Source organism: Pseudochaenichthys georgianus, chromosome 8 (genome assembly GCF_902827115.2).
Source record: "Pseudochaenichthys georgianus chromosome 8, fPseGeo1.2, whole genome shotgun sequence".
NCBI classification, from domain to species: Eukaryota; Metazoa; Chordata; class Actinopteri; order Perciformes; family Channichthyidae; genus Pseudochaenichthys; species Pseudochaenichthys georgianus.
This window is the reverse complement of record NC_047510.2, coordinates 23,509,355-23,534,354: the sequence shown is the minus strand read 5'-3', so window position 1 is coordinate 23,534,354 and position 25,000 is coordinate 23,509,355. Positions and strand designations below refer to the sequence as shown.

Here is a 25,000-nt window from a genome sequence, read left to right as displayed (position 1 = left end):
ATCACAAAGTCACATGTACTTCACAGCATGTCTGCTTTTGCTCGTGAAAGTCAAGTTACCCTGATTCTTACACCAACAATAAAATCATTACTCAGCAAATGTATGCACAGGTTGTTTAAAGCATTACAACAATTAAATATACAGTCTAACTGTATCACCAACAAATAGAAGAGCAGTTTTTCAGCTATATCCAAAGTCGGAAAAGGGCAATCAATTTCCTCCACGAGGCGCCAGGGGTGAGATGTCACGCTGAGGTCTCTGTCTGTCGCTGTCTCTCTAACAAAGCCAGTTTGTGACGCTCCACTGGGATGTCACCTCACAGGTCTGTCCTCCCTGCCTTCTTCCTTCCTCCCTCCTGTCTACACTGTCTGGCTCATCTAGCACTAACGTAATGCTCTATTTGAGAAAACAAGGGTATCATGGGCCATGGCTGAGTCCCCTGGGTGTGTTTAGGTCTTTAGGGGTATTTGAATGAGTGAGAGCAATAATGATTTCAGGTATGTGTGTGTGCTTTAGCTGCCCTCCCTGTGCGCCTTCATTATTTTTGCCACGGGACATTTGGGGAGGATGTTGTATGACTCAAGACCGGTTCCCCTGAGAACAGCCACATTCTGCGTCCTACTTTGTAGTCTCGGGTAGAGCACATCTGTCCTATAAAGAATTACTAACTGGCATTATTTGACAGAAATAAACAACTGCGATGACCACATTTACATGACTTACTGTGCTCCTTATTTCCCTTTTAGGAAATGAGGGGCTGCTGTGCAACAAAACCTATAGTAGCTCTGTGAGGATGTAATGACGCACATTGGTGCTTTCAGTTGAATGCCATCAGCTGATACTGATATGCACATTATGACAACGCTATCATATGGATCGGCTGGAATAATGATTTCATTATCCAGGAAATATAATCAATTTGCCACTTTGTAATTTAACACCTTGTATTAGTTGTATGCATTCAGTCTCTATCTTATTCCTTTGCTTTGCTTTACCCAGTGTTTCTCTAACATGCACTTTACTTGGGCCGCCCATGTATGTTTTATTTGGCAAACTATCTTATCTATGTTTTGTTATCTGCCCAACGGCATCAACAATCGATTAACAAGCGTTGTGTGTATTGTGTAAAGGCAGTGTTTCCTCTTTGGTCTCTCTTCCTCTTGTGTGAACATGCTGGTGCAGGTTAACTTCATTTATCCAGGTAAAATCCCATTGAGATCAATGATCTGTTTTTCAACTACTTTTCAACCCACTAATTTTCCCATCTCCAGCACTAACACCAGGATGGAACGGCCATTAACTGTGACAGTACTGGGGGTGATTCTTCCTTGTTCACTTCTTTTTAATTAAACACACCACGAAGTGAGGGAGGCTCCATAAGCACACACAGACACACACACACACACACACACACACACACACACACACACACACACACACGCGCGCGCGCACACACGCACACACACACACACATACCATGTATACATCACTTCAGGGGACATTACATTGACTTACATGCATGTCCTGAAGACTTATCCTAACCTTAACCATAACCAACACATGCCTAACCCTAACCCTTACCCTTAACCTTACCCTTACCCTAACCCTAATCCTAAACCTAACCAAGTCTTCACCCTAAAATTAATGATTCCCCTCATGGGGACCTCCAATTTGTCCCCATAAGGGAAGCCAGTCCCCACACGTGACTATGTAAACAGATGTAGGTCCCCACAAGTATAGTAATGCTAGACCACACACACACACACACACACACACACACACACACACACACACACACACACACACACACACACACACACACACACACACACACACACACACACACACACACACACACACACACACACACACACACACACACACACACACACACACACACACACACACACACACACACAGTGAATCAGAGTGAATCTAACACATTTCAGGGGTGGGAGGACATCAATAAACTGCATGCTCCCCTACTCTCTCCTTTATCTTTATATATTGTGGTCCTTTGTTTGTTTCGCTTCATGGTTCACATTTCTGGCACCCTTTCCTCTCATGTGGTGTCTCTCTTCTCTGCTCATTTCACCTTCCCCTTTCCTCTCCCACCAAACCGCCCTCCTCCCTCTCTCTCTGTAAGCACAGAAGCCCTGTGGCCTCATTAAGCTGTCACTGCTCCCTCCTGCCGAGTCGAGCCATAGCATCATTAGGAAGCTCTGTCTGAGACGCCCAACTGACGATCAACCCACAACCTCTAATATTCTCGAAATGTCTTACATGCTATGTATCTACATAACGCAGGCTCCTTATCAAATGATAGATCATTGAAGCCACAGAGTATTGAAGTGAATGTGTGAAATATTCATGGGTTCACACAATGGGTATGTAATAATTAGACATTTGTGATTATGTGTCGTGTCGGATATCTTCTGACCTCAATATTTTCTACAGTCTAAATGTCTCCACAGGTTATCACCTCATGCATGTCACTGGAGCGTTTTACACCCGAACGAGGCTGCAAGTGATTATCCTTAGGGATCGTGTATACTGGATTTTAGTCTATTATGAAGTACATTATGCTATTGGAGATAAAAGGTCAGAGTTGGGGAGAGCTGCATTATAATGTCAAATTGATGATAGTGTACAGGATGTAGAAACAGTTCAGTTTATAAGCTACATTAAAAATCAATTGAGTGGTGTCAAATTAGCCATACTATAATGGCACACATTAATATTATTATTGATTACTTTGACAATTATTTTTGCAACATACAATTCACCTTTTTGGTCTATATAATGTCAGCAACTAGTAAAAAATTCCCCAAAATGTACATTTAAATTCAGGAATTTACTTGGGGTAGTATTTCTCACAAGGAAAGGGTAAAGTAACCTTGTTTGTGGCACTTCGTCACAATCTAAAACAAAGTTGTGTTGCAGTGTTTGAGAAATATTCAAGATCTGAAATGTGGAGTCGTTACTAACAGATAAACATTTTAACTAATCATCATAATAATTACTATGGTTTTAGAACCATAGATCCGAGGAAATCACAGCATTCATTTCTTTGCTAGTTCAACATCCTCTGGTTTAAAAAAACAAATATGGGTACATCGTTAAGTAAAAACAACTTCACATTCAGCTTCCCCAGATGTGTTGACCTCCATAAATTGGCCACATATTACGACTTTAAGCCCAAAATAGTTATGTCTTCGATTTGACATGTAAGCACTTTGAATACATCATGTCACATGTACAGTGACACACAGAGGAGGATTACAAGTGCCCTTCTAATCATGAGAGTGTAGCACATACAGTATGGAGGATGTTCCCATATCACTAACACCTTGTGGATTAGCCGCCCACTGACTGGCCAGCTGTTGATCTTTTGGCCTCTTCCTAATACTGCAACAATCTGAACACTGTACTGTACGGGCCTTTAGTTGGACCAAGGAGGTGAATTAACAAACTGAACCCATGGCAGGAAGAAAGCTGCATATTCAGCACTTGTAATGAAAAGTCAAATAAAACCGGATGAAGAGCAGCTGTGTTGGTTATGTAATGTAAATAGTGAAGGACACACGTTTGCATCAACAGTGACACAATCAAGTGACACAGCGGTAATCGTCTCCTGTTTGGACGGCGGACAGAAGCATCAGGGGCCAAAACGGTCTCTGCCAGCTACAGGGCATCTGACATAATCCACACACACACACACACACACACACACACACACACACACACACACACACACACACACACACACACACACACACACACACACACACACACACACACACACACACACACACACACACACACACACACACACACACACACACACACACACACACACACACACACACACACACGCACGCACGCATAGACAAACAAGATAGACAGAAAAACACACTGCCTGAATGTCAGAGGGATTAGGACACATCACATCACACACAGAGGCATGTAGCAGAAGGACAGAGGACACCAGATCATCTGCACGCACACCTTAAACTGACATTTTAGTTCATTTTAGTTGTTTTATGTGTACGGAAATACTTAATGATTTTTCAGCTATTGTGCAGTTTTTTAAAGGCATATTTAAGATTCAGACCTTTGGGGGTTTCTTATGGCAGTAGGGATAATTTGATGACCGGCGTTGCTAGGAGACCTGGTCCACCATTTGCTTGTGAACGTCATAACCAACTGTGCAGCCGGCTCACGTGGATTTGTCTACCTCCTTATTCAAGCCCACATAGTTATGACCTGTTAAAGATGTTTTGTATTAACATTAAACATTTTGGAGGATCCATTTACAGTTAGGTTTCTATTCCACTCACCACTGATTCCCACAATATGTTGCTTTTCGTTCATGTTCTGTCAAAACCCACTGAGAATATCTGCAGCTCCCACACTCAGTGTTGAGTTCTGCCCATATTATAGAAAGTCAAAGTGAAAGAGAACTAAGAAATAAACTCATTCGAAATTATATTACTAATACTTGTACAAAATAAATACAGCCTTGGACATTCAGACTTATTTAAAATGATGTCGTCTTTCACTGCAGATGTTTACACAGGGAAATCATTTAGAAAACGACCTATGCACTTTTCAATGGGCTTTCAAGAAGCAATACATGTAAAACAGACATAGCAACTCCATTAGTGTGTAAAATAGTTGTTGTTGTTGTTGTTGTTGTTGTTGTTGGTGTTGGTGTTGGTGTTTAAGACTTCACAGCTTAAAAGTGTTATGGACTTGATGCTAGACACATTTGGGAATCGTGTGACCTTTGAGATTCCAAAAGGATGGTATCGTCAATTTCCTTATTCATCACGTGACTAGGATGCGACAGGATAAAATTCAAGCCTTCAGGATTTTGGTTCTTTAGAAAAGATAAGCTCCAATTGTATGATCTGTCATTCTCCATGGGTCCAGTTGTGGGGAAAAAACAAACTCAAATATGTTAGTCTTTGACTGAAATCACAGATTGGACGTAGCAACTTCTTGCAACCCTAGAGCCCAAGGTAGTAAACTTCCTGTGGTACAAATGTGGTTTGAAATGAAGTTATATACTGACACTTTTTTCCATAGGGCTACATGGATATCCCACCAATCTAATTATCAATACATACATTGTGAGTCTGAAATAATATCACCATCTTCTGTACAAACACAACACTGGATCTTATTGATTTATGATATATGTTGGATGTTATATATCCTTACTGCTGGACTCGAGACAATACTGATCTCACAGAACGTAATGAATCAGACGACATCCCATATGTCACATTATGTTGACAGATGGCTGCTCCGATTACCAAGTGTGTAATTATGTCCCATGTGGCTATGGGCTTTATCTTTCTTACTGTACAGTATGTGGCCCATAGGCTTGATGTGCTTCCTACTGTACAATTTCCCAATTTGTTTCTTTCTTGTTGACGTCACACTTCCTATAAGCTGTGCTTATCCACACAGAAGATGAAGATGTGATTATTATCGAATCCTTTGGGTGCTGATAATCGGAATTTGAGTTACTGTACATGTAGGAGCTTAATGATGCTCTCAGTGCTATAGGCAAGGCGAGGCACGTTTATTTATAGAGCACCTTTCAGCAATTCAAAGTGCTTTACAAAAAATGAAAGACATTAAGAAAATGGCATTTAACATCAGTCATTAAAAAGCAAAGATAATAAAAATAAACATTAAAAGAAAAAGATACATGGATAAATGTTACAGTGCAGTTTAAGATGTGAATAGTTCAATTAAAAGCAGCGGCAAAAAGAAAAGGGATTTACTGCTGTTCAAATGATGTTAACTTTTCTCATGGAGGAGTGTATGTTGCTTCGAGCTTATAATCAAGACTTGTAATGACTGAAATAATTATTTTAGTTTCAGGGCCGAATTACAGTAACTTCAAGATCACAATAACTTTTGATATCATAAAAAGGGTAAGATCGGATTTAGGAATAACGCTAATTCAGATAAACAGTAAGTCAATTTTCCTGTCCTAACTTACCTTAAGACTTAAGATAGAACGTTTTTATTATAATTTATTATATATATTAAAAAAAAGGTGCGTAACATACGAACAACACTGTGTTGTGTTACCGCTGTATTTCTTCAAGTGAAGTTTCCTGTCTGCCATATTTGTATTGTGCTTATGTTACATAGTTTCTGTGTGTGTGTGTGTGTGTGTGTGTGTGTGTGTGTGCGTGCGTGCGTGCGTGCGTGCGTGTGCGTGTGAGAGGGCCACCTGGGGCCTGTCCTCCTTGGTTACCGTGGCGATGTCGCAGTGATTAACGTGCAGGTATGTTAACAGCGAGTTGTCCACTGCTGTTGCACGTCAAAGCTTTAATAAACACACCGGGGGAACTGGGGATGAAATGGGGACTGCTGCAAAGCACTGTGGGTAGGGAAGGTGATATATGACCTGAAAAGTGTTGTTGTTTTCCCTTTTTTCCTAAACTTTTATGACAGTATTATCATCATAGTTAGTTGAGCATTCTTGATATTCCTAGCCAGCAATTATTCTCTGCGTCTCTGCCTTTTCGTCATTACTTTTAGCTCTACATGCTCGCTAAAGGTCATTTTTCTCACTCCCTTTTTCTGCATAATGTGGTGTTTGTATGTCTTGTTAAAGTTGCTAATTGGACATGTTTGTAGTCTCTGATATGAGAAAAGTAGAAGTGCCATTGGAGCCTTGCAGGATTGCTAAGACGTACTGACACCTTAGCTGCATAGTTCTTGTTCTTGTTTTACTCCTATTTATCAAAGTCATTTATCTGAGAACATCATTTTCTAATTTCTCTACAGTCTATTTATACGGCCACTAAGCAGCTCCAGCAGATTGGGGTTGAGGAGTCACCATATGCTCTAAAGCCTACTCCATCCAGGTCCCATAAGCCAGCTGTTAGGCCAGCGCCACCTGCTATTCCGTAAAATAATTAAAACAGGAATATCCGTCTTCTCAGCAATTGCTCAAAAAATAAACATGTGTACATTCAACATACGACATCTTGTAGTATGAATTATGACATGAGCAAACCACGTGGTTGTTATTAAATCTAGACGGCAAAACTCCTCTAACCCTAACAAAGTGCTTATTTTAACCAAAACCACAATCTTTAACTCAACCATACCTCGTTGTTTTTGTCGCGAGCCTTTATTAAACGTAAAGATTTTATGGGTTTAGAAAATTCCCCTACTCTTCAACTCAAATACAACTTTTTGAGAAAAGCATTGTCTCAAAGCTGAAAATGTTTTCTCATACCTGATGAAAGTTGAAATGTTCCTGATGCATTGTCTTTACAGGACGGCGCTGATTTTCAATATGTAATACTGTCTGTAAATCTCATATCAAAATGAATCACAGCTCAGTATAATTTAATGCGGTAAATGTTCAACTATTCCTTGATAAACAAATATAAAGAGCAGCTCTGAAATATAAAGACAATGCAGATTTAATAACAGTAAGAGATTTCAAAAAGTAAAGTGTCAAAAATGCCACCTGCTCTGTTTTTCTTATCGGTTTTCAATGTATAAGAGAAGTCCCCCTTTATGCACTTGTGTATGTGTTTTACCTCTAGCTGTATATCTGCATGCTCTATGTAGCCATTTTTACTGCATAGTGATAAACCTAAGTGGGATTCTCCACTCGACAAAGTCAACTATCCTCGACACAGTGCAGCCTCTCTCGCAGCCATTTAGCTCAATTATCAGTGAGTAGAGATGGAGCTATCAGCCCGGTGTCTCCTAATGGAGCCTGACAGCTGCAGCCACACAGACCTCAGGTCAGGTGGCAGAGCACCCAGGAAGTGATGACACTTTCACAGGTTGAAAGCCCTGCTTGTCCTCTGTGTGTGAATACAGCAACAAAGGCTTAGCTGCAGCATGTGTCACGGAGAGGGCTCACACACACTCACACACATGCATATAAAAGCAGGCCTCGTATCAGTCTATTTAAATGCTGTGTTTGATGATGAAAGATGGGTTGTGATGAAAGTGACAATGTGTCTGAACACAGCATCTCTCCTCTGCTGATAATCAGAATGCGACGGGGAAGGATTAAGGACTCTACACCTGTGTCTACACACCTGTGTGTGTGTCAGCAGGGGAAATGTTTTGGGTACTTATTTATTACTGTACTGAAAAACACGTTTTTGGCCCTTTACTTCAGTTTTCTTTGGGGCTATTTTGTACTACTTTTTATTTTCAACCATTTTATTTTAAGAGCAATCTGAAAAAATGTGTTAAAAATGCGGCAGAACTTTTCTTCTTCTTGTTCTTCCTATTTTTCCTGTGACCTTGACTAAACTAGCTCTATATAAAGTATTTTAAACTACTAAATTAACAAAGTAAATACAAATTCTACTTATGCATTACAAAACAGGCATTTAAATCAATACACAGTGAAGTAGGGTATTTTTCAGTTTTGGTCTCTTTTACTAAATATACTTCACAAAAATACATTATTTAATTGCAGCCCTTTTACTTGTACTGCAGCATTTTAAGGTAGTTTTATTTTACATTTAAATAAAAGATTGTCCTTTCTCAGTAATGCTAGATTGCCACTGTTGTATACCGTGTTTTTTTCCTGCTAACTGGTACACACAGCATCATCTCTGTAATCGACTCCACATCTCATCACCACAAATCACTGGATGCCTTAATCCCGTGAGCGCGCTTAGAGATTGCTAACATTGCCCTCTGTGCCATTTCACACTAATGAGCTCATACATATCCTGTGCGTGTGTGTGTGTGTGTGTGTGTGTGTGTGTGTGTGTGTGTGTGTGTGTGTGTGTGTGTGTGTGTGTGTGTGTGTGTGTGTGTGTGTGTGTGTGTGTGTGTGTGTGTGTGTGTGTGTGTGTGTGTGTGTGTGTGTGTGTGTGTGTGTGTGTGTGTGTGTGTGTGTGTGTGTGTGTGTGTGTGTGTGTGTGTGTGTGTGTGTGTGTGTGTGTGTGAGTGAGTGGCGTGTTTGATATCCTAATGCCTTTTGATGTTTAAATCACTAACAATCAGCTGCCCTTTCTAATGTGCTGCCTGCTTTACTGGCTATAAATCTGTCTGGTTCATATCGTGTTGAGGCTACATCGGGAAAGTCTGAACATGATGGCCTATTAAACGCTGACAGGCTGCTGCAGGACCAGGTGGAGGGAGATTTGGTTTCCTCTAATTAAATCATTGATCGATAGGTGCCGGTTTTACAGCAGCAGTCATGTCATACAGTAGTTGCATAGTCACTAATGCTTCATGTATATTCTACTGGCAGTTAGTTGAATGCATGTTACTTGTCTGTTGAAACAGTGTTGTTGAATGTCAACTGATGACTTATAGAGTGTTAACTATGGACTATCAAAATAAAGTGTTACCTTCATTTTTGACTCTGGCCTGTGAGGTGTCAGCTGAGAGAAGAGCTGATAATGAGCAGATCGATGTGCTGTGTTTAATTCTGTCTTTGACTTTAGATAAGCTTTTTCTTCTGGCTCTCTTAGTCTTGCCTTCACTCTCATCGTCTCTGCTTCTGTTTCCTGCTGTTGATGTATCTCTTGTCAGTTCATCCTCCCTCTGTCTTCTCTCTTCTCTTCTTTACTTCTGAGTCACAGCTTCATTATCGTTTTTATCAGTGTCAGAAGACAGATTAGTTTCTACAAGTGACATGATTGATCTTTCCGCCCTGGGACTCGGATGGCTGTCAGGGGCTGTGTTTGAGTAGATCAGTGTGTGCTACTGTGTGTGCTTGCGAGTGTGAGTGATTGTAGATGTGTTATAGTTTGGCATCCATTTCCATTTTTGACAACAGAAGACTTGAGCTGTTACTAAATATTATTTTGAAGACTGTCAAGTAGACATTCTTTCAAACGCTGTAACGCAGCACTTAAAGAGGCCTTAAATGCTTTTCTTCTGTGTTATGGGTTTTTGTTCAAATGGTCTGCAAAGGCTAAAATGCCAATGTTCATGGCAGAGGGAGCTTCTCTCCCTCACTTCCCTCCCGGCTTGAAATGCCTTAATTGGACTCCTACCCAATCAGAGCAGACTCTGGCTCTGGTTTCAGACAGAGGGTGAAAACAGGGGATGCAGCACATGCAGTATTGGATAAATAAAGACCTTTTTGAACATTAAAGCATATATACATGTCACAGAAGAGGCACAACATACTAATATAAACATGAAAATGAGCCCATTAACTTTAAAGATACACATAGTAAAAGCATTTTCCCTCTCAACTTTGATTATTTAAGAGAATTCTGTAAAACTGTCGACAGCACACTTTCACCTGCAAAAAAGAACAAAATGTACACTCGTATTATTAATTTGAAATACATTCAAGTTATATACTTTCAATTTTCAATGTGGAAGCTACAACAAGTGTGGGGCTTGTGCACTTGGCTTGAGTTTTTAATATGTCATTAACACAGATGTATTCCCTTGTATATGAAATATAAAGTTAGTACTTTTCTCTAAATCAAAAACCAGTAGTCATCAATCTTCATACATTTTCATATCATACTCATTTATTATTGTTGTTCATCATAAAAAAATAAATACCAAGAGATGTTTTCTTTCTATCAGAGAGGCATCACAAACCCAACCACAGCAGATGGTTTGGCAGGTGAAGCTGTCCGTCCGTGACAGAGTTGGTCTCCAGTTTGATGCCACCCACCTGGACACCCACACACACACACACACACACACACACACACACACACACACACACACACACACACACACACACACACACACACACAGACTGCAGAGCCTTGTCTCCAATCCTTATCTCTATATTACTTTTCTTTCTTTTTTCCTTTAATTCTCACCATAAGTTCTCCAAGAAACATCAACATCTTCTCCACTGTCTCTCTCCTTTCACCACATCATTGTAAGCTGCTTACAAACACAGTAGTATAAGCAGTCAGTGAGTGCAGTATGCCGTGTGTGCTCTTAACTGCAGGTCACACAAGCGCTTTGAGGGGTCTTAAAGACTGGATAAAGCGCTATATAAGTACAGTCCATTTACATTTACACAGTTATCTTGGCTGAAGGCAGCATGTGTGTAAACTAGCCTGACATCCATGTCGCTGTGGGCTCACAGTACTCCAGCAGGAGAGAATAACTGAGGGTCCTCTCGGCTATAAACATCCTTGCATGGTTTTTCTTTCAGCTGCGGCCCTGAGGAGAGAGAACATTTCATCATCATGTGAGGCGAGATCGCTACACAGTGTTAATTTGTTCACTTGTTTTTTTCTTCGTTGTTATTTTGCCTTTTATGGAGAATCTGCACACACACTTAATTCCATTAGGCCACAGAGTGATTTACTCTCTACTTGTTTGCCTCCTCTCCACAGTTAGCATTTCCTCCGCTGACTTTTAATCATCATTGGATGTTCTCTAACCTATTATCACCATAGCAACTGTACAGTTGTTCACTTTGTTTCCCCCAAGCACCTCATCTCTCACACACACACACACACACACACACACACACACACACACACACACACACACACACACACACACACACACACACACACACACACACACACACACACACACACACACACACACACACACACACACACACACACCTAGTATGATTGAGGACTTTTGAATTCATAGTCCTTTTGGTGATTCTCTGTTTGTTGATAAATCAAAATGATGTCTGCTGGGTAATTTTGCAATTATCCGGTCTTTGTATGTAGTGCATAAATACTCTTTGGTAAAACAAAAAATAGAAATCCTTGATGGAGCATTATTGCATTAAATCACTAAATCAAATCAGCTCTTTAAACCTGTTGGTTGGATGTGGGTTGTTTAAATCTAGATTTCGATAATAATCTGCCATTTTGCCAAACTATTAATCGTTTCACTCGTTTTCAAGCAAAAATACAAAAAAATAAGTGTTGGTTCCAGCTTCGGCAAATCCTTATAAAGTACAACTGACAAACAAAAAAACAAATAAGGTTAGACGGCTGGATAACTGTGTGCACTGAGAAGCAATGGACATTGTAAAATATTGAAGTAGAGACTTTAAAAACATTCTCTAGTATACACAGGATGAACCTTGGAGAGAAATGCTAATGCAACATAACTTAGTGTTGAGTTGGGGCGGTTTGTGATTCACTATTGGTGGTAAAATGACGTTTTACTGAAGGCATATTCTCCTTTCATTTCCCTTTTCCTGTAGTAATGAAGTGGGACACTCAGAGACACTTGAGTAGGATTCTTGACAACAAAGTCTCTCAACATAATCATATCAAATCAAACAAGGATGGAGATCACAGCCTGAAAAATGCTCAAGCTTATGAAGCATCATGCGGGTAAATTACACTATGCCCGAGTAGCCACCAATAAGAAGGAGGCAGATGTGAAGGCGTCTCCGAAGGGTCGCTTGTCAACCAATTAACCTAATAAATGAGTCACATCGGCCTCCTCACTCTGCCCATCACTTTTTATAGCTATAATATCCAACGAGTAATTAGATATTGTTACCTCTGATGCTCAATGCCTGACTTTAATAAGCAAGACCCGCATTTGACTCATTGTCACTCTGCCCTCATTACCAATCGTTTCCTCTACTTCTGCTTGATGTGACCCTCGTTACGCTTCGAGGAATTTGGCAGCAGCATCATCTCGCCTCACTGGAACCAACTTCCCTCCTGGTTGCGCCTCATCAGCTCTGTGTGTTCGTGTCTGCCAGCATCTTTACCCAGCACAGCTTGATGTCCAGTATTGAAGTGCCCGGGAGGATGTTTGAAAGAGACAAGCTGAAACGATGACTTAGCAAGTCTGTTTTAGATGTGCCACCCTCCGCTTTTATGTCGATATGTTGTGGTTTGCAATGTGTGGCTGCTCTTTGGCAGTGCTTCAGCTGCATGACTAACTTGTTTTGGATATTTTATGACTGACTGTCTATTGATGATTTGTGAGTCATGTATTCATGCTTCTTGTAACAGACGCTTCCATTACACTTCAGACTGCATAAGAAAACGAAGAGGAGCAGTTCTGTTGTGTTTTTGTGACCATGTTTTCATGTGCATCTTGAGACGGAGACTAGTTTCCTTCAATATGTTTCAGCCAAAGCCTCCGTGTAAATAGACAGGGCTCAGTCCTTGTGCTATGGAGACCAAGCATCATGTTGCATAGTGTCAATCTAATCTTCAGATTCCTTCTCTGCTGGGATAAATCAAAGTACACGTTTGTATTCACTTGACCAAACGGTTGATTTTAGTGTGGCAGCGTGGGCCATGATGAAAGCTGCCAAGAGAGCTGCCTCCTCAAGTGCTTGAACATTTAAATATTATGCATATTGGTATTCTGTGTGACAACGTAATCAAACAAAGAAACAGCTCCTTTATATTGAGTCTCTTGAAACCCTTTAAAGTGCTGCCAGCACTGAGCAAACTTATGTTCGTATCTTCTTCCTTTGGCAGCGCCTAAAATGTTTATGTGCTAAAGTGTACTTATGGTGTTAGCTGGGTGCTACACTGAGATATTATGGTTCCTACATTGTGAGTTATGGATGTGCCTTGTTATTTATGTGTGTAGTGCTGAGCTTGTCACATACAATTCCTCAGTACATCTACTATATTATGGTGTGGGTCTTACAAACATAGACACTTTTATTGCAGATAATGTTGCAAGAGAGAGAAGCCATTTTAGTTCAACTTTACAGCTGCAGAGACACACGCAGAACTTCGGAGTGCAGATCAGATTATGTCTTCACACTCAACCTCTCCCTATAATGGGCTGCACTGAGTCAACAGGCTCAGGATGACTGTGAGTGGAAACCCTGCCATTTTCATTTCACCCATGGCTCCGAGAAGGAGGGGCGCACAGCCAAAGAGACAATAACACACGGTGACAGAAAGAAAACATTAAATGGAAATACTGTGAGAGGAAGAAGAGTTGGCATTGAAAATGAAAAAACATACAGTGCTCGCTGTCTAGCACCTTGAAGGGGAAGGAAGTGAAGATCAACACAAATAAATAGAGATCAGGGAGATTATCTGGATCCTTGGTAAAGTGTTTTTTAAGACTTTAATGTCCCCACAGTTCAAAAATCATAAGAATACAGGCGAAAATGGGTAGCAGAAAGAGGGAGACCCGGGAGAGGGACTGGACACGACCACCACGCCATCTGTTTCTTTTTTCTCAAAAAAAAAGCCTCCAGGAAAAGAGCAAAAATAGGCGAGCTTGCTAAAATGAGAACATGCCAATTAGACTGTTCCTGGACCCTTGCAACACTCTGTCAGTCACTCCATTACCACCAAACAACCCCTCCTCTTTTAAACACAGACTTCCCCTCTACGTATCTCTGTCTCCGCCTCTTTCTCACTCTGCTGCTGTCGTCATGTAAGCTTGGAAGTAAAGGGCAGTTCTCAGCGTTGTGCGCCCACTTACCCAGTCAGTGGTCTGTATAATTACACATGAAGACATTCTGACACATTGCATCACGATAGAGGCAGCGCTGCATGGTGGAGGTTTATCCAGCCTCATTTGCAGGGCTTTAATTACAGCTGTGTTTGTTTTGTGGTTATTGGAGAAATTAGCTAACCTCAGCATTCACAATAGTGACTGGAGAAAATAAATTCCCAACAAATGACCCTTAAATGGAATGACATGAATACGGTATGTGTTAATTTTTTTTTTAAATAATCAAATCCAGTTTTGGGGGTTTTTGGAAACCGATCAGAGCATCAATTCCCCGTTGCTCATCAGCTCGATGTGTACTTTGCCTCGGCGCCAGATGTTCAGGCCAAGATAAACAGTTGCTCAGTTATGCTGCTGCTGGCACTGCGCGAGCATTGGTTTCTTAATAACAGTCGAAACTGAAACAAGGAGGATGCTGGGAAGGCTTCCAGGATGACAAGATGGAGAGAACTAACACCAACACAAAAACACCTCACACGTTCCCACGCGCCGATAATGGGCTGACATCGACTTTCCATCTGGAAATGTCTTTCTTTCTGGTCCTCTTTGCGTCAGTCTCCTACACGAATGATATCATGAACAAAATGCATCATCAATTAATCAGTCTCTTTAAAATGCTGTCACCAGTTATCATACAAGGAACAATTCCAGTAAAATGTTATCCCGCTTGTTCCTTTCATTTCTTTAAGAATCAACTATGGTAGATAGAAATTAAAGCGAGAGCTGTTTAGTGAGTTAATGAGGCAAGCCGTATTGCATCATTAATCTCTGAGGGAGAGATAAGCAGTAGAATGATGAACAGATGTTTTAAAAGAGGTCAATTTTTATTCCCATTTTCTCCTCCTTTATATAATGTTATCGCTGAGCCCGCCTTAAGTTGTTCCAATAAACCTAAAACTATTTTTGTCTGAATTGAATGTTTATCCAGAGGTCTTTGTGGCCACAAAAAGACATAACATTTGTCTGGAAGAAGAAACACATTGGAGCAAAACCCTTACTTTTGAACATATTGTCTACTTGAGAAAAATAAACACTTGATACACTTTGGAAAGTTTCTTTCTACAATTGCCGCGGACAACACAGATGTACACAAACACTATTAATCCTATTTCAGAGCACTGGATTATTCCTTGATTTCACCTACCATGGTAATCCTAGTTTAGCTAGTTGAATGATTCTATATGGCAATGTTGGGCGTTTTGTCAACAAGTATTGGATGAATTGGCATGATATTAAGTACACTCATCGATGCCCCCCGCACGATGTATTGTCATAAGTTTTGTTGATTCCTCAAATGTTTTCCCAGCTCAAGATATACCTAACAGCTTGTATTTTTCCCATCTCTCTCTCTCTCTCTCTCTCTCTCTCTCTCTCTCTCTCTCTCTCTCTCTCTCTCTCTCTCTCTCTCTCTCTCTCTCTCTCTCTCTCTCTCTCTCTCTCTCTCTCTCTCTCTCTCTCTCTCTCTCTCTCCAGGACCCCAGAAGCAAGCACAAATTCAAGATTCACACATACGGCAGTCCCACCTTCTGTGACCACTGTGGCTCGCTGCTGTACGGGCTCATCCACCAAGGGATGAAATGTGACAGTGAGTACACACTCTATCTACAAATACAAAACATATGGTAATTTCCTCCGTGTGTGTGTGTGTGTGTGTGTGTGTGTGTGTGTGTGTGTGTGTGTGTGTGTGTGTGTGTGTGTGTGTGTGTGTGTGTGTGTGTGTGTGTGTGTGTGTGTGTGTGTGTGTGTGTGTGTGTGTGTGTGTGTGTGTGTGTGTGTGTGTGTGGCCTAGCATTACTATACTTGTGGGGACCTAAATCTGTTTACACAGTCACGTGTGGGGACTCGCCTCCCTTATGGGGACAAATTGGAGGTCCCCATGAGGGGAATCATTAATTTTAGGGTGAAGACTTGTTTAGGATTAGGGTTAGGGTAAGGTTAAGGGTAAGGTTAAGGGTAAGGGTTAGGGTTAGGCATGTGTTGGTTATGGTTAAGGTTAGGATAAGGCTGCGGCCACACGAGGACGAATTTGGTCGTTTGCGTTACTGTTTAGTGTCATATAGACCGTTCGGCCACACGAGGACGACCGAATATGGCACTAAACGACTGAGGAAACGATAACGGGTCCCAAGGTGGATAGAAAGGCATACGCAACTCTCTGGGGGGTCAAACGGCTCCGTGTGTACGCCCTATCCGAACATTTTCAGATCACTGATAGTGATTGCGCAATAGCCCCGCCTCTCCCCACCTCTTCTGCTCACCTCCGCTTACCCCGCGCCATTGCTGAAGTGTTTCGCCACCAACAACAACAACAATGACGGATCGCAGAGTTGCTATCGTGCTCCGGACGCTATTGACCATGCTACAGTTGTTTGTGCAACATCTACAGCAATAATGATGAGGCAATAGCCCCGCCTCTCCCCACCTCTGCTGCTCACCCCCACGTCAAAGTAAACTGCACCCTGAATTCAGATTATTTATCTTTCTCTCGATATGGACCTAAACGCGAGTGAAACTAATCTGACAGGACGGAGACACGCAGCTCTGCTCACCTGCAGCTCCTCCCGCTGCAGCAAAACACACACTTCAAGTCAGATCATCGCCCTTAGCTATTTTAATTACCTCTCAAACTCCCTAAGCTAGTTATAATGTATATAAATGTTTATTTTTACTGTCGGCCGGGTCACTCATTACTGGATCAGATGCTGCATGAGACAGACACTGACGCTGTCCGAAGAGAGGGAGGAAAAAGAGAGGCTCCGTGTATTTTATTATTATATTATATAGAGTCGTTATTAATTTGTTTTAAATCTCAATAAATAACAAAGAAGACCTTTGACCGACACTTTTATAATTTTGTCCGGAAGATTTAAACTTTAATACACGTTGACTGGCGAAAAACTCTGCCCGGTTCCCTCGGCCCCCACCGCGGAGAATAAACAGAAGGGCAACCATGACAACCATGCTTCTTCGCTGCTTTTGTGGAGACAGCGCCACGTACAGGCTCCTGCATATGTACTGCAGCTTCTCCAGCGGTTGGAGCTAAACGGAGCGGTCTCGTGTGGACAGACACTATCCGGATAACTATTGCGTGTGGACGGAAGCTTGTTTGCGATTGCGTTTGCGTTAATCCTATGTGTTTAGCCGTTTTCGTCCTCGTGTGGCCGCAGCCTAAGTCTCCAGGAAATGCAAGTAAGTCAATGTAATGTCCCCTGAATTGATGTATACAGTATGTGTGTGTGTGTGTGTGTGTGTGTGTGTGTGTGTGTGTGTGTGTGTGTGTGTGTGTGTGTGTGTGTGTGTGTGTGTGTGTGTGTGTGTGGGTGTGTGTGTGTGTGTGGGTGTGTGTGTGTGTGGGTGTGTGTGTGTGTGTGTGTGTGTGTGTGTGTGTGTGTGTGTGTGTGTGTGTGTGTGTGTGTGTGTGTGTGTGTGTGTGTGTGTGTGTGTGTGTACCTGTGTCGAATATGCTGTGCTGGTCTCCCTAATGAGAACAGATGGGAATAGACCTATACTATACTCTCAGCCACATCTGCAGCCCAGGCAGGATATACAGTTCCATCCTGCAGAGGCCTTTCCCGCTCCCATTCTTTCCACCCACTCTCTTCTATCAACTGTCCCCTTCGTTCCCTGCCTGTATGACCCCCCCCATCCTGCACTCTATTGAATTATTCTGTCATCCTACTTCTTCTCTTTCTTCCCTCTTTGCTCTTCCCAATTCTTACTCTGATAATCCTTTGCCCTCTTTTGCTTCTACATACTACTTCTCTGTACCTTCCTTTATCCTCCATCCATCACCCTCCCTCCCTCTCTGCTCCTCTTACTCCATCCATTCATCTGTCTTCCTCGCAGATGGTAATAGAAGCACGCCAGAGCAAATTGATTCAGGGAAGCCATCGCCATCATGACCTTCTCTTGTCTCGTCTGGTCTCCTGTCGGCATGTCGAGGGGTGGGGAGGGAAGAAGAAGGAGAGAGAAGGAAATATAGGTGGTTGGCTGGCAAAAGGCAGGAAGAGGGAGGAAGAGGACAGAGTTAGAGGTTTTAGGGGGAAAATAGGAGGTTTCCTACAATATCCAACCTCTTCTGACACAATCAAATCAGCTCACAGTGCAATATCATTCCTAAGTTCATGTGGTGATTAGTTATTGATGTTTTAGTGCTATACTACAAAAGCAGTGGCTCCTTAAAGTACTGCTTTCTCATTCAAAATGTACATTTCTACACATAATCATCCCTTAAACAAACATGTTGCCACATTGGGTCTCCAGACTTTTATACAAATTGGTCCCAAAGGAAACCAATAGGGGAGAGTTACTCAGAAGTTTATACATTTAAAAACGTTGCAGTCGAGGCCGGATACACATCGACTTTATGGTAATAGAAGCTCAGAAAAGATTCCAAACCAGGGGAGCTCTCTATCAATGGTACAAAGATTCAGGAACATCAAAGACTTTGAAGATAATTGTTTTACTCCTACTCAAGAACCTCTGAGTTGAAAAGAGAAGGTCTTCGCTGCTGTACAGAAAGTTGAGCACACACCTGAGGAATTTTTCAGAAACACTGACTCACAGTGAACCATGTTATGTTTTGCAGCTGCTTTCATTTCCTTTGTTTCTGTATTCCTCAAGGTTGAAAACACAAGAATAACGCAGAAATTGATTTTGTCTGCAATCCCTTTCCACATATCACCATTGTCTGCTCTGAATCCCTCTTATTATGTTTCTCTCACGTCTCACCTCCACTTCAGCTGCATAAGTTCCTCACTGCTCCAGTTTGGTTTTCTTTTTGTTTCCATATCGTACAAATATTCAATTTTACATTTGAATTGCTTGTGGAGATTTCAAGATTCCACAAACAAAGTACAAAACAACATATCACTAACAAAATGTGGGAAATATTAATGAATCTTTACTTCTGATATGTATTTCTGCTCTGATTGCACGTGGCCAATCATATGACCGTCTGAGAGTTTACCTTTAATTTTCCTTTGTAGTCATTGGCTTGATAAATGTATCCTAAAACCTTGATTCATAGTGAAGAACCTCTTTAATCCTGAACCGGCTGTTTTAAGTGAAATTATAAAGTAGTTTGATGAATAAGAGGTCATATTTACACAGATGAAAGCACATTCAGTTCATTGAAGCTTAATGTTTACTGAGTGCAAACCCTGTCCTCTTGTTTTGGTGTTATAAAATATAAAATTGTATTCATTTTGTATTTAATATCTTTCAAGGCAGAGCTCCCTTCACAATGAGAGCTGACTCTGTCTGCTGTCATTGAGATCTCTGCAGAATTGTAAGCTGTATTCAGGTTTATTTTGCCCAGCACATCAAACCACCTCAACTCTGTTTTACCAGTTTCTTCAGAACAGCTTTTCCCAAGAAAAGTGTAATGAGATGTCCTAGATTTCCTAACCTGTCCTCTCTTTATATGAGTGATTCACTCTCAAATGCATGCATGGAATAAGAAAGGAGGCATATTACACTGGTATGAGATCCAAAAAGTGATCCACTTATAAACTCCTGCACATTCTGTCTCTTTCCAGCCTGCGACATGAACGTACACAATCAGTGTGTGGTCAACGTGCCAAGCCTGTGTGGGACGGACCACACGGAGCGCCGGGGTCGCCTCTTCCTCAAGATCGAGGTCAGCATGGACAGGCTACACGTCACAGGTAGGTCTACTCTTATTTCCAATCAGTGTTTAGTACTCTAGTTCGCTCAGTGTCAGAATGATGAGGAGTGAAAAGGCTTCTTTATGTTACTCAAGTGGTCGATTTCCAGACCATTGAAAGAAATCTCGAGTCATACGAATCACTTTGGACTTCTTCAAGTGGCTTCGACTAGTGTTAGTGAACTATGGTGGAAACTCAATCGTTAACTAATACGGAAAGGATTCTGTGTGTGAGTGCAGTCCCTTCAGATGCTTCGTATTGACTTTAGCAGTGGCGAACCCCCCCCCCCCTCCGCGGCATTATGATGTCCGTCTTTTCACTGAATTGTCGTCTTGAAGAGGGTACTCACAACAATTCCGCAACAACTTCATCTTCACCTGTTGCACTTGTCATTTCAACGTTAAAAACAATAAAACGGCATGAATTGCTTCGTCGCATTCATCTAGATCAGGGGTGTCAAACTCAATTTCTTCGCGGGCACATTAGCATTATGGTTGCACTCAAAGAGCCGGTTTTAACTTTAAGACTATATATAAATACATATATAAATATTTAATATATATAAAATAATGTATTATATTACATTATTGCCTCTGCATTGGATTATTATCGGATAGGGTAATAACTTCATAATTAACTATACGTCTGAAAGCAGAAGTCTAGGGCAAATCATTGCAAGTCTCTTCACTGAGAATGTCACAAAATGATTTTTAAAAAAAAGAATATTTTGAAGAAAAAAAGTCAAATTCTGAGAAAAAAGTCAAATTTGAGATGCATTGTGGGATATGTAGTTTATGGGCAACGTGCTTCTGTAAATCGGCATGTAACCGTATAATACAAATATTATATTCTTTGCAAGCTCTTGTGGGGCCATATTAAATGAAGTCGCGGGCCGGATTTGGCCCCCGGGCCTTGAGTTTGACACCCCTGATCCTCTGTCTCGAGCCGGTTAACTACCGGACCTTCGAGAATAACCTGGAACCGAGGGAAACTCTGAAAGAATACGCCCATTGGCTACAAATCAATATATGATTAGTTGATCAAACTGTCAGTCCAAACGTACGCTCTCATTCAGTTCAACGGCCAGGGCATTCGATCAAGGATGTAGAATACCTTAGTTGAAGGACAAGATCTGGTTGCTTTCTTTTCCAACACAAAACTACTGAAATGCGTAGTGCATGGTCCGAGAAGGACAAACAAATCAACGTAACACTGTAATATTACAGATCAACAACATAGATACTATTCTCATTTATTACATTTTTTTAATATAATTAAATCGATTTTTTTGTTTGTTTTATCTGAGTGTTCCAGGGTATTCTCTGAATACCTTGAAGGCCCTGACGGTTCGCCACTGGACTTTAGATATAAAAATCAACTGTAATTCTTCATTTTAAATGGCTCAACTTGGAGTTTATACTCTGATGGCCTTTTCCCCATTTCCTACCCAACCCAACTTTCAGAACACTTGCTCGGACCACACCCATCTTCAGCCTTGGCCTTCATTTTGATCTCAATTATACCCCTGTAAAGTTTTGTGACACCAAATACTGTAGGGCCATGGGCGTAGAGTAGGGTCTCAACTCCACCTAAAGTGATTGCATCTTGCATGGTTGTGATGCTCGGGCGCCGGTGACTAAATCTTTCCAGACATACAGAAATATAAACACCTGGCAATGTACTCGAAACCTCTTCATTAGGAATTCCTGCTGCAGTGATTGTCTTCAGGAGCCATTTTTGCCCTGATGACACCAGGGGCGCCGTAAGGGGGTGAAAAGTTAGGACGATTCTAAGGGCCCGTGACTGACAGGGGCCCCAAAAAATGTTAGAACATTAAGAACAAATGTTTAAGTAACCTTTCATCAATCCTCAATAATTAACATTAATAGAACGTTAAATTGTTAATGTACTCACTAAACTTACGATTCATTTCACTTTTTTTCTTCCAAAAGTTAATTATCCAAAGCATCGAACACCCCCCTCTATTTAAATGTAATGGTTTGGTCCTGCCTCCAAACGCTCTGCGGGGCCCTTTCTAGCAGCAGAGAGTGAGAGCATGTGAGGAGGCTAGTACTTACGTGTGTACAATGTCTCAACGACTAACAAAGTCACTCAGGCTTTCAAAAAGAAAATAAAGGAGAGAAAGACAAGAGAGAGGGACTAAAGGGCAACAGTATGTCACCCAGTTTTTCAAAAGAAAAGGTGGGTGTGGTCTATGAGTAGTGGAAATTAGTCTGTTAGCTAAGCTTAGTCCATTGTAAAAATAATTGTAATGTTTTGCTGACATTAAGTACTGTTACTATCTTCACAGAAAATGCAGAGGTTTTATTTCACTGCTCTTTTAGCTGACATTTAATAAATGCAGGTACATTTTTAGCAGATATTCATACTAAATCAGTTGTCCCTCCCCCTGGTGCCAGGACCAACAGTTCCATCTTTAGGCTCCGCAGCCCTGACCCCCCATAAGGCTTTGCAGTCTTGCCATGCTGTCCATTGAAAGCCAGTTGGCTAGAAAGCTGGACTTCAAGGACTTGATCAGTGACTTTGCCTGTAAGAAGGCTAGGCGCTGGGCTCTTGGTGAGTAAGGCTGAGCCAGGGCTCGTAATAACTGTTAAAGGGCAAGGCTATGGTAATGTTCCATTCAAAGATGTTATTAAAAAGGCATGTACACCATAAAAGATGACTATTGAGGTCTATTGTCAGGAATGTTAGTGTTATATCAAATAGTGAATTCTACTGCAGCAGAATGTTGCACGTCTGCACAGTGTTATATGTTCACCGCTCAGTGTCAATAAATATTGTGCAGTTAGTATTGGACTACAAGATAGATGCAAGCCTGTACAGGTAGAGTTATTTAAAGCATAAATGAGTCGGTTGGGTTCTGGAGGTGTGGTTATAGCAATTTTGCTTGGTTGGCGTGGCCTGTGCCTGGTGGTGGGGCCCAATGTGATATCTTTTCATGGGGCCCAAAATCCCTGGCGGCGCCCCTGGATGACACACACAGACTCACACGATAACAACTATACCTGCATCGCTGTGTGATACAAGTTATGACTGCAGATAGAAATTATCTATTAGCTAAAATCTCGCATAAATCATCTCTTCTCTTTTCTGAGATGAATGTGTTTGTATGCATGGTCCCTGTTGAAGTTTTCTGGTACCCAGCAGAAATGTAATGTGCATGCTGTAAAGGTCCCACTTTTCAAAGCAAAATGCAGTAAGCTACTTTTAATGAAAGAAAACGGACAAGGACTCCTGCGCACTAATGATTAGGCATTGAGTTATTGTTGGAGGTTTTACCTGCAACAACAGAAAATAAGTATTTTCAATCTAAAACTGTTACATCATGAGAAAAAAAATTACATCATCTGTGTCAGCATAAAAAAATGCTAAAGTCATGACTGCCTTTGTAACCTGTGTGTCCCATGTGTGTGTATTTTCAACACCTCCAAATTATCCCGTCAGTCAAGAGCAGCACCTGGAGTGGACAACTCTCAGGTGCTAAATCCCCTTTGGCAGGGAGAGAACTGACGGCTGGGTCACTTTCACACACACACACACACACACACACACACACACACACACACACACACACACACACACACACACACACACACACACACAATAGTGCCAAAAGTATTTTTTACTCAGTGAGGATACAACCTCCAGCTAGAGCTATATATATTGTTTCATAAAAATGTGTTTGTGTATTTAGAGAATGAAAGGAAGCTATAGTCACAGTCAGCTTAGGGCATTTGCTCGCTCTGTTTTTCAGTTTTAATATATTTCATTATGTTATCCAGCTTTTTATTGTTTAGCAGTGCCTGATATACATCCTATTTGTTATGTGGTGACCAGCCTCAGCAAAAAAAAAAACGAGGATTGCTACGTTGTTAGATTGATGTGCGCTCTGATATTTCCCTGGATTTTCATGCGTTCACACCATACTGTATACAGTCTATGGTTCACACGTCAAAACACCCACTGGTGTCCTGTGTTCATGAAAGTGTTGCTTCACACTGTGTCAACTTCAAGGAACGATGCTCTGCAGCACCTGCTATTGGCATATGTGGTGTCTGATGTTTTAAATACAAATCTCAGTGTTTGACGTCTGTGTCTACTTTCCATTCATCAAGCAGCGCCAACACCAATTCATCTGTTGATTATTTTTGCCAAATGTGACATCCTTAATCTGCTTGTTCTCTTTTGCAAAAAGTCCAAAACTCACTCAATGTATGACAGAAAACGAATATTTGGCAAGCCTGAACCAGCATCATTAGAGCATCTTATAATCTTATAAGATAAATAGTTTTCAAAAATACTGTAAATGATTAGGGGTTGGCAAACTCATTGATACATCTTTATATAATGCCCACTTACTAATTGTGAAAACAGCTTTGATTAAAAATGTTTGCCACCTGTGGGTGTTATACGAGTTACACATTTCACAATAATTTGAGATATTCTGATTTTTATACTTGTCCAGCTTTAAGGTCTTTATTGCAAATAGAGAGAGGAGGTTGAAGTATACCATCTGTCCTTGTATCCTTTAAAGAAAAAGATATGTGAAGTACATTTGTATGGTTGCAGTTAAATAATGGGATAGTAGTGTATTGATTTTTGTAACGAACGACCACTTGAGACATAGCATGAACTGTAGCTGACAGAAAGAAGAAGATAGAGATCCATACTGAGAACACTGGAGACACGGCAGAGGAAATGTATGTTCTGGAGTGTTTTGGAGTTTTCTCCTCCTCTCTAATGGCAGCGGTCTGAACAGTGCAGCCTCAGCTCGTTCCCTCGCTCCCACAGACAAGTGGCTGCCTGTGTGGTTCACCACCCAGATGTGAACTTGATTAAATGTTTCCAGCCAAGAAAACAGACTCTCTCTCTCTCTCTCT

At 41.2% G+C, this 25,000-nt stretch overlaps 1 protein-coding gene across 2 annotated transcripts in view; it reads left to right on the top strand.

The window, feature by feature from the left end:
* Nucleotides 1-25,000, top strand: part of prkcab (protein kinase C, alpha, b) — a 154,867-nt gene that overhangs the window by 97,330 nt on the left and 32,537 nt on the right. For both annotated transcript variants that reach the window (XM_034089312.1, XM_034089311.1), the window contains exons 4-5: nt 15,904-16,015; nt 19,971-20,099. In XM_034089312.1, coding sequence (XP_033945203.1) covers nt 15,904-16,015; nt 19,971-20,099 — 241 coding nt within the window. The remainder of the gene's footprint in view (nt 1-15,903; nt 16,016-19,970; nt 20,100-25,000) is intronic.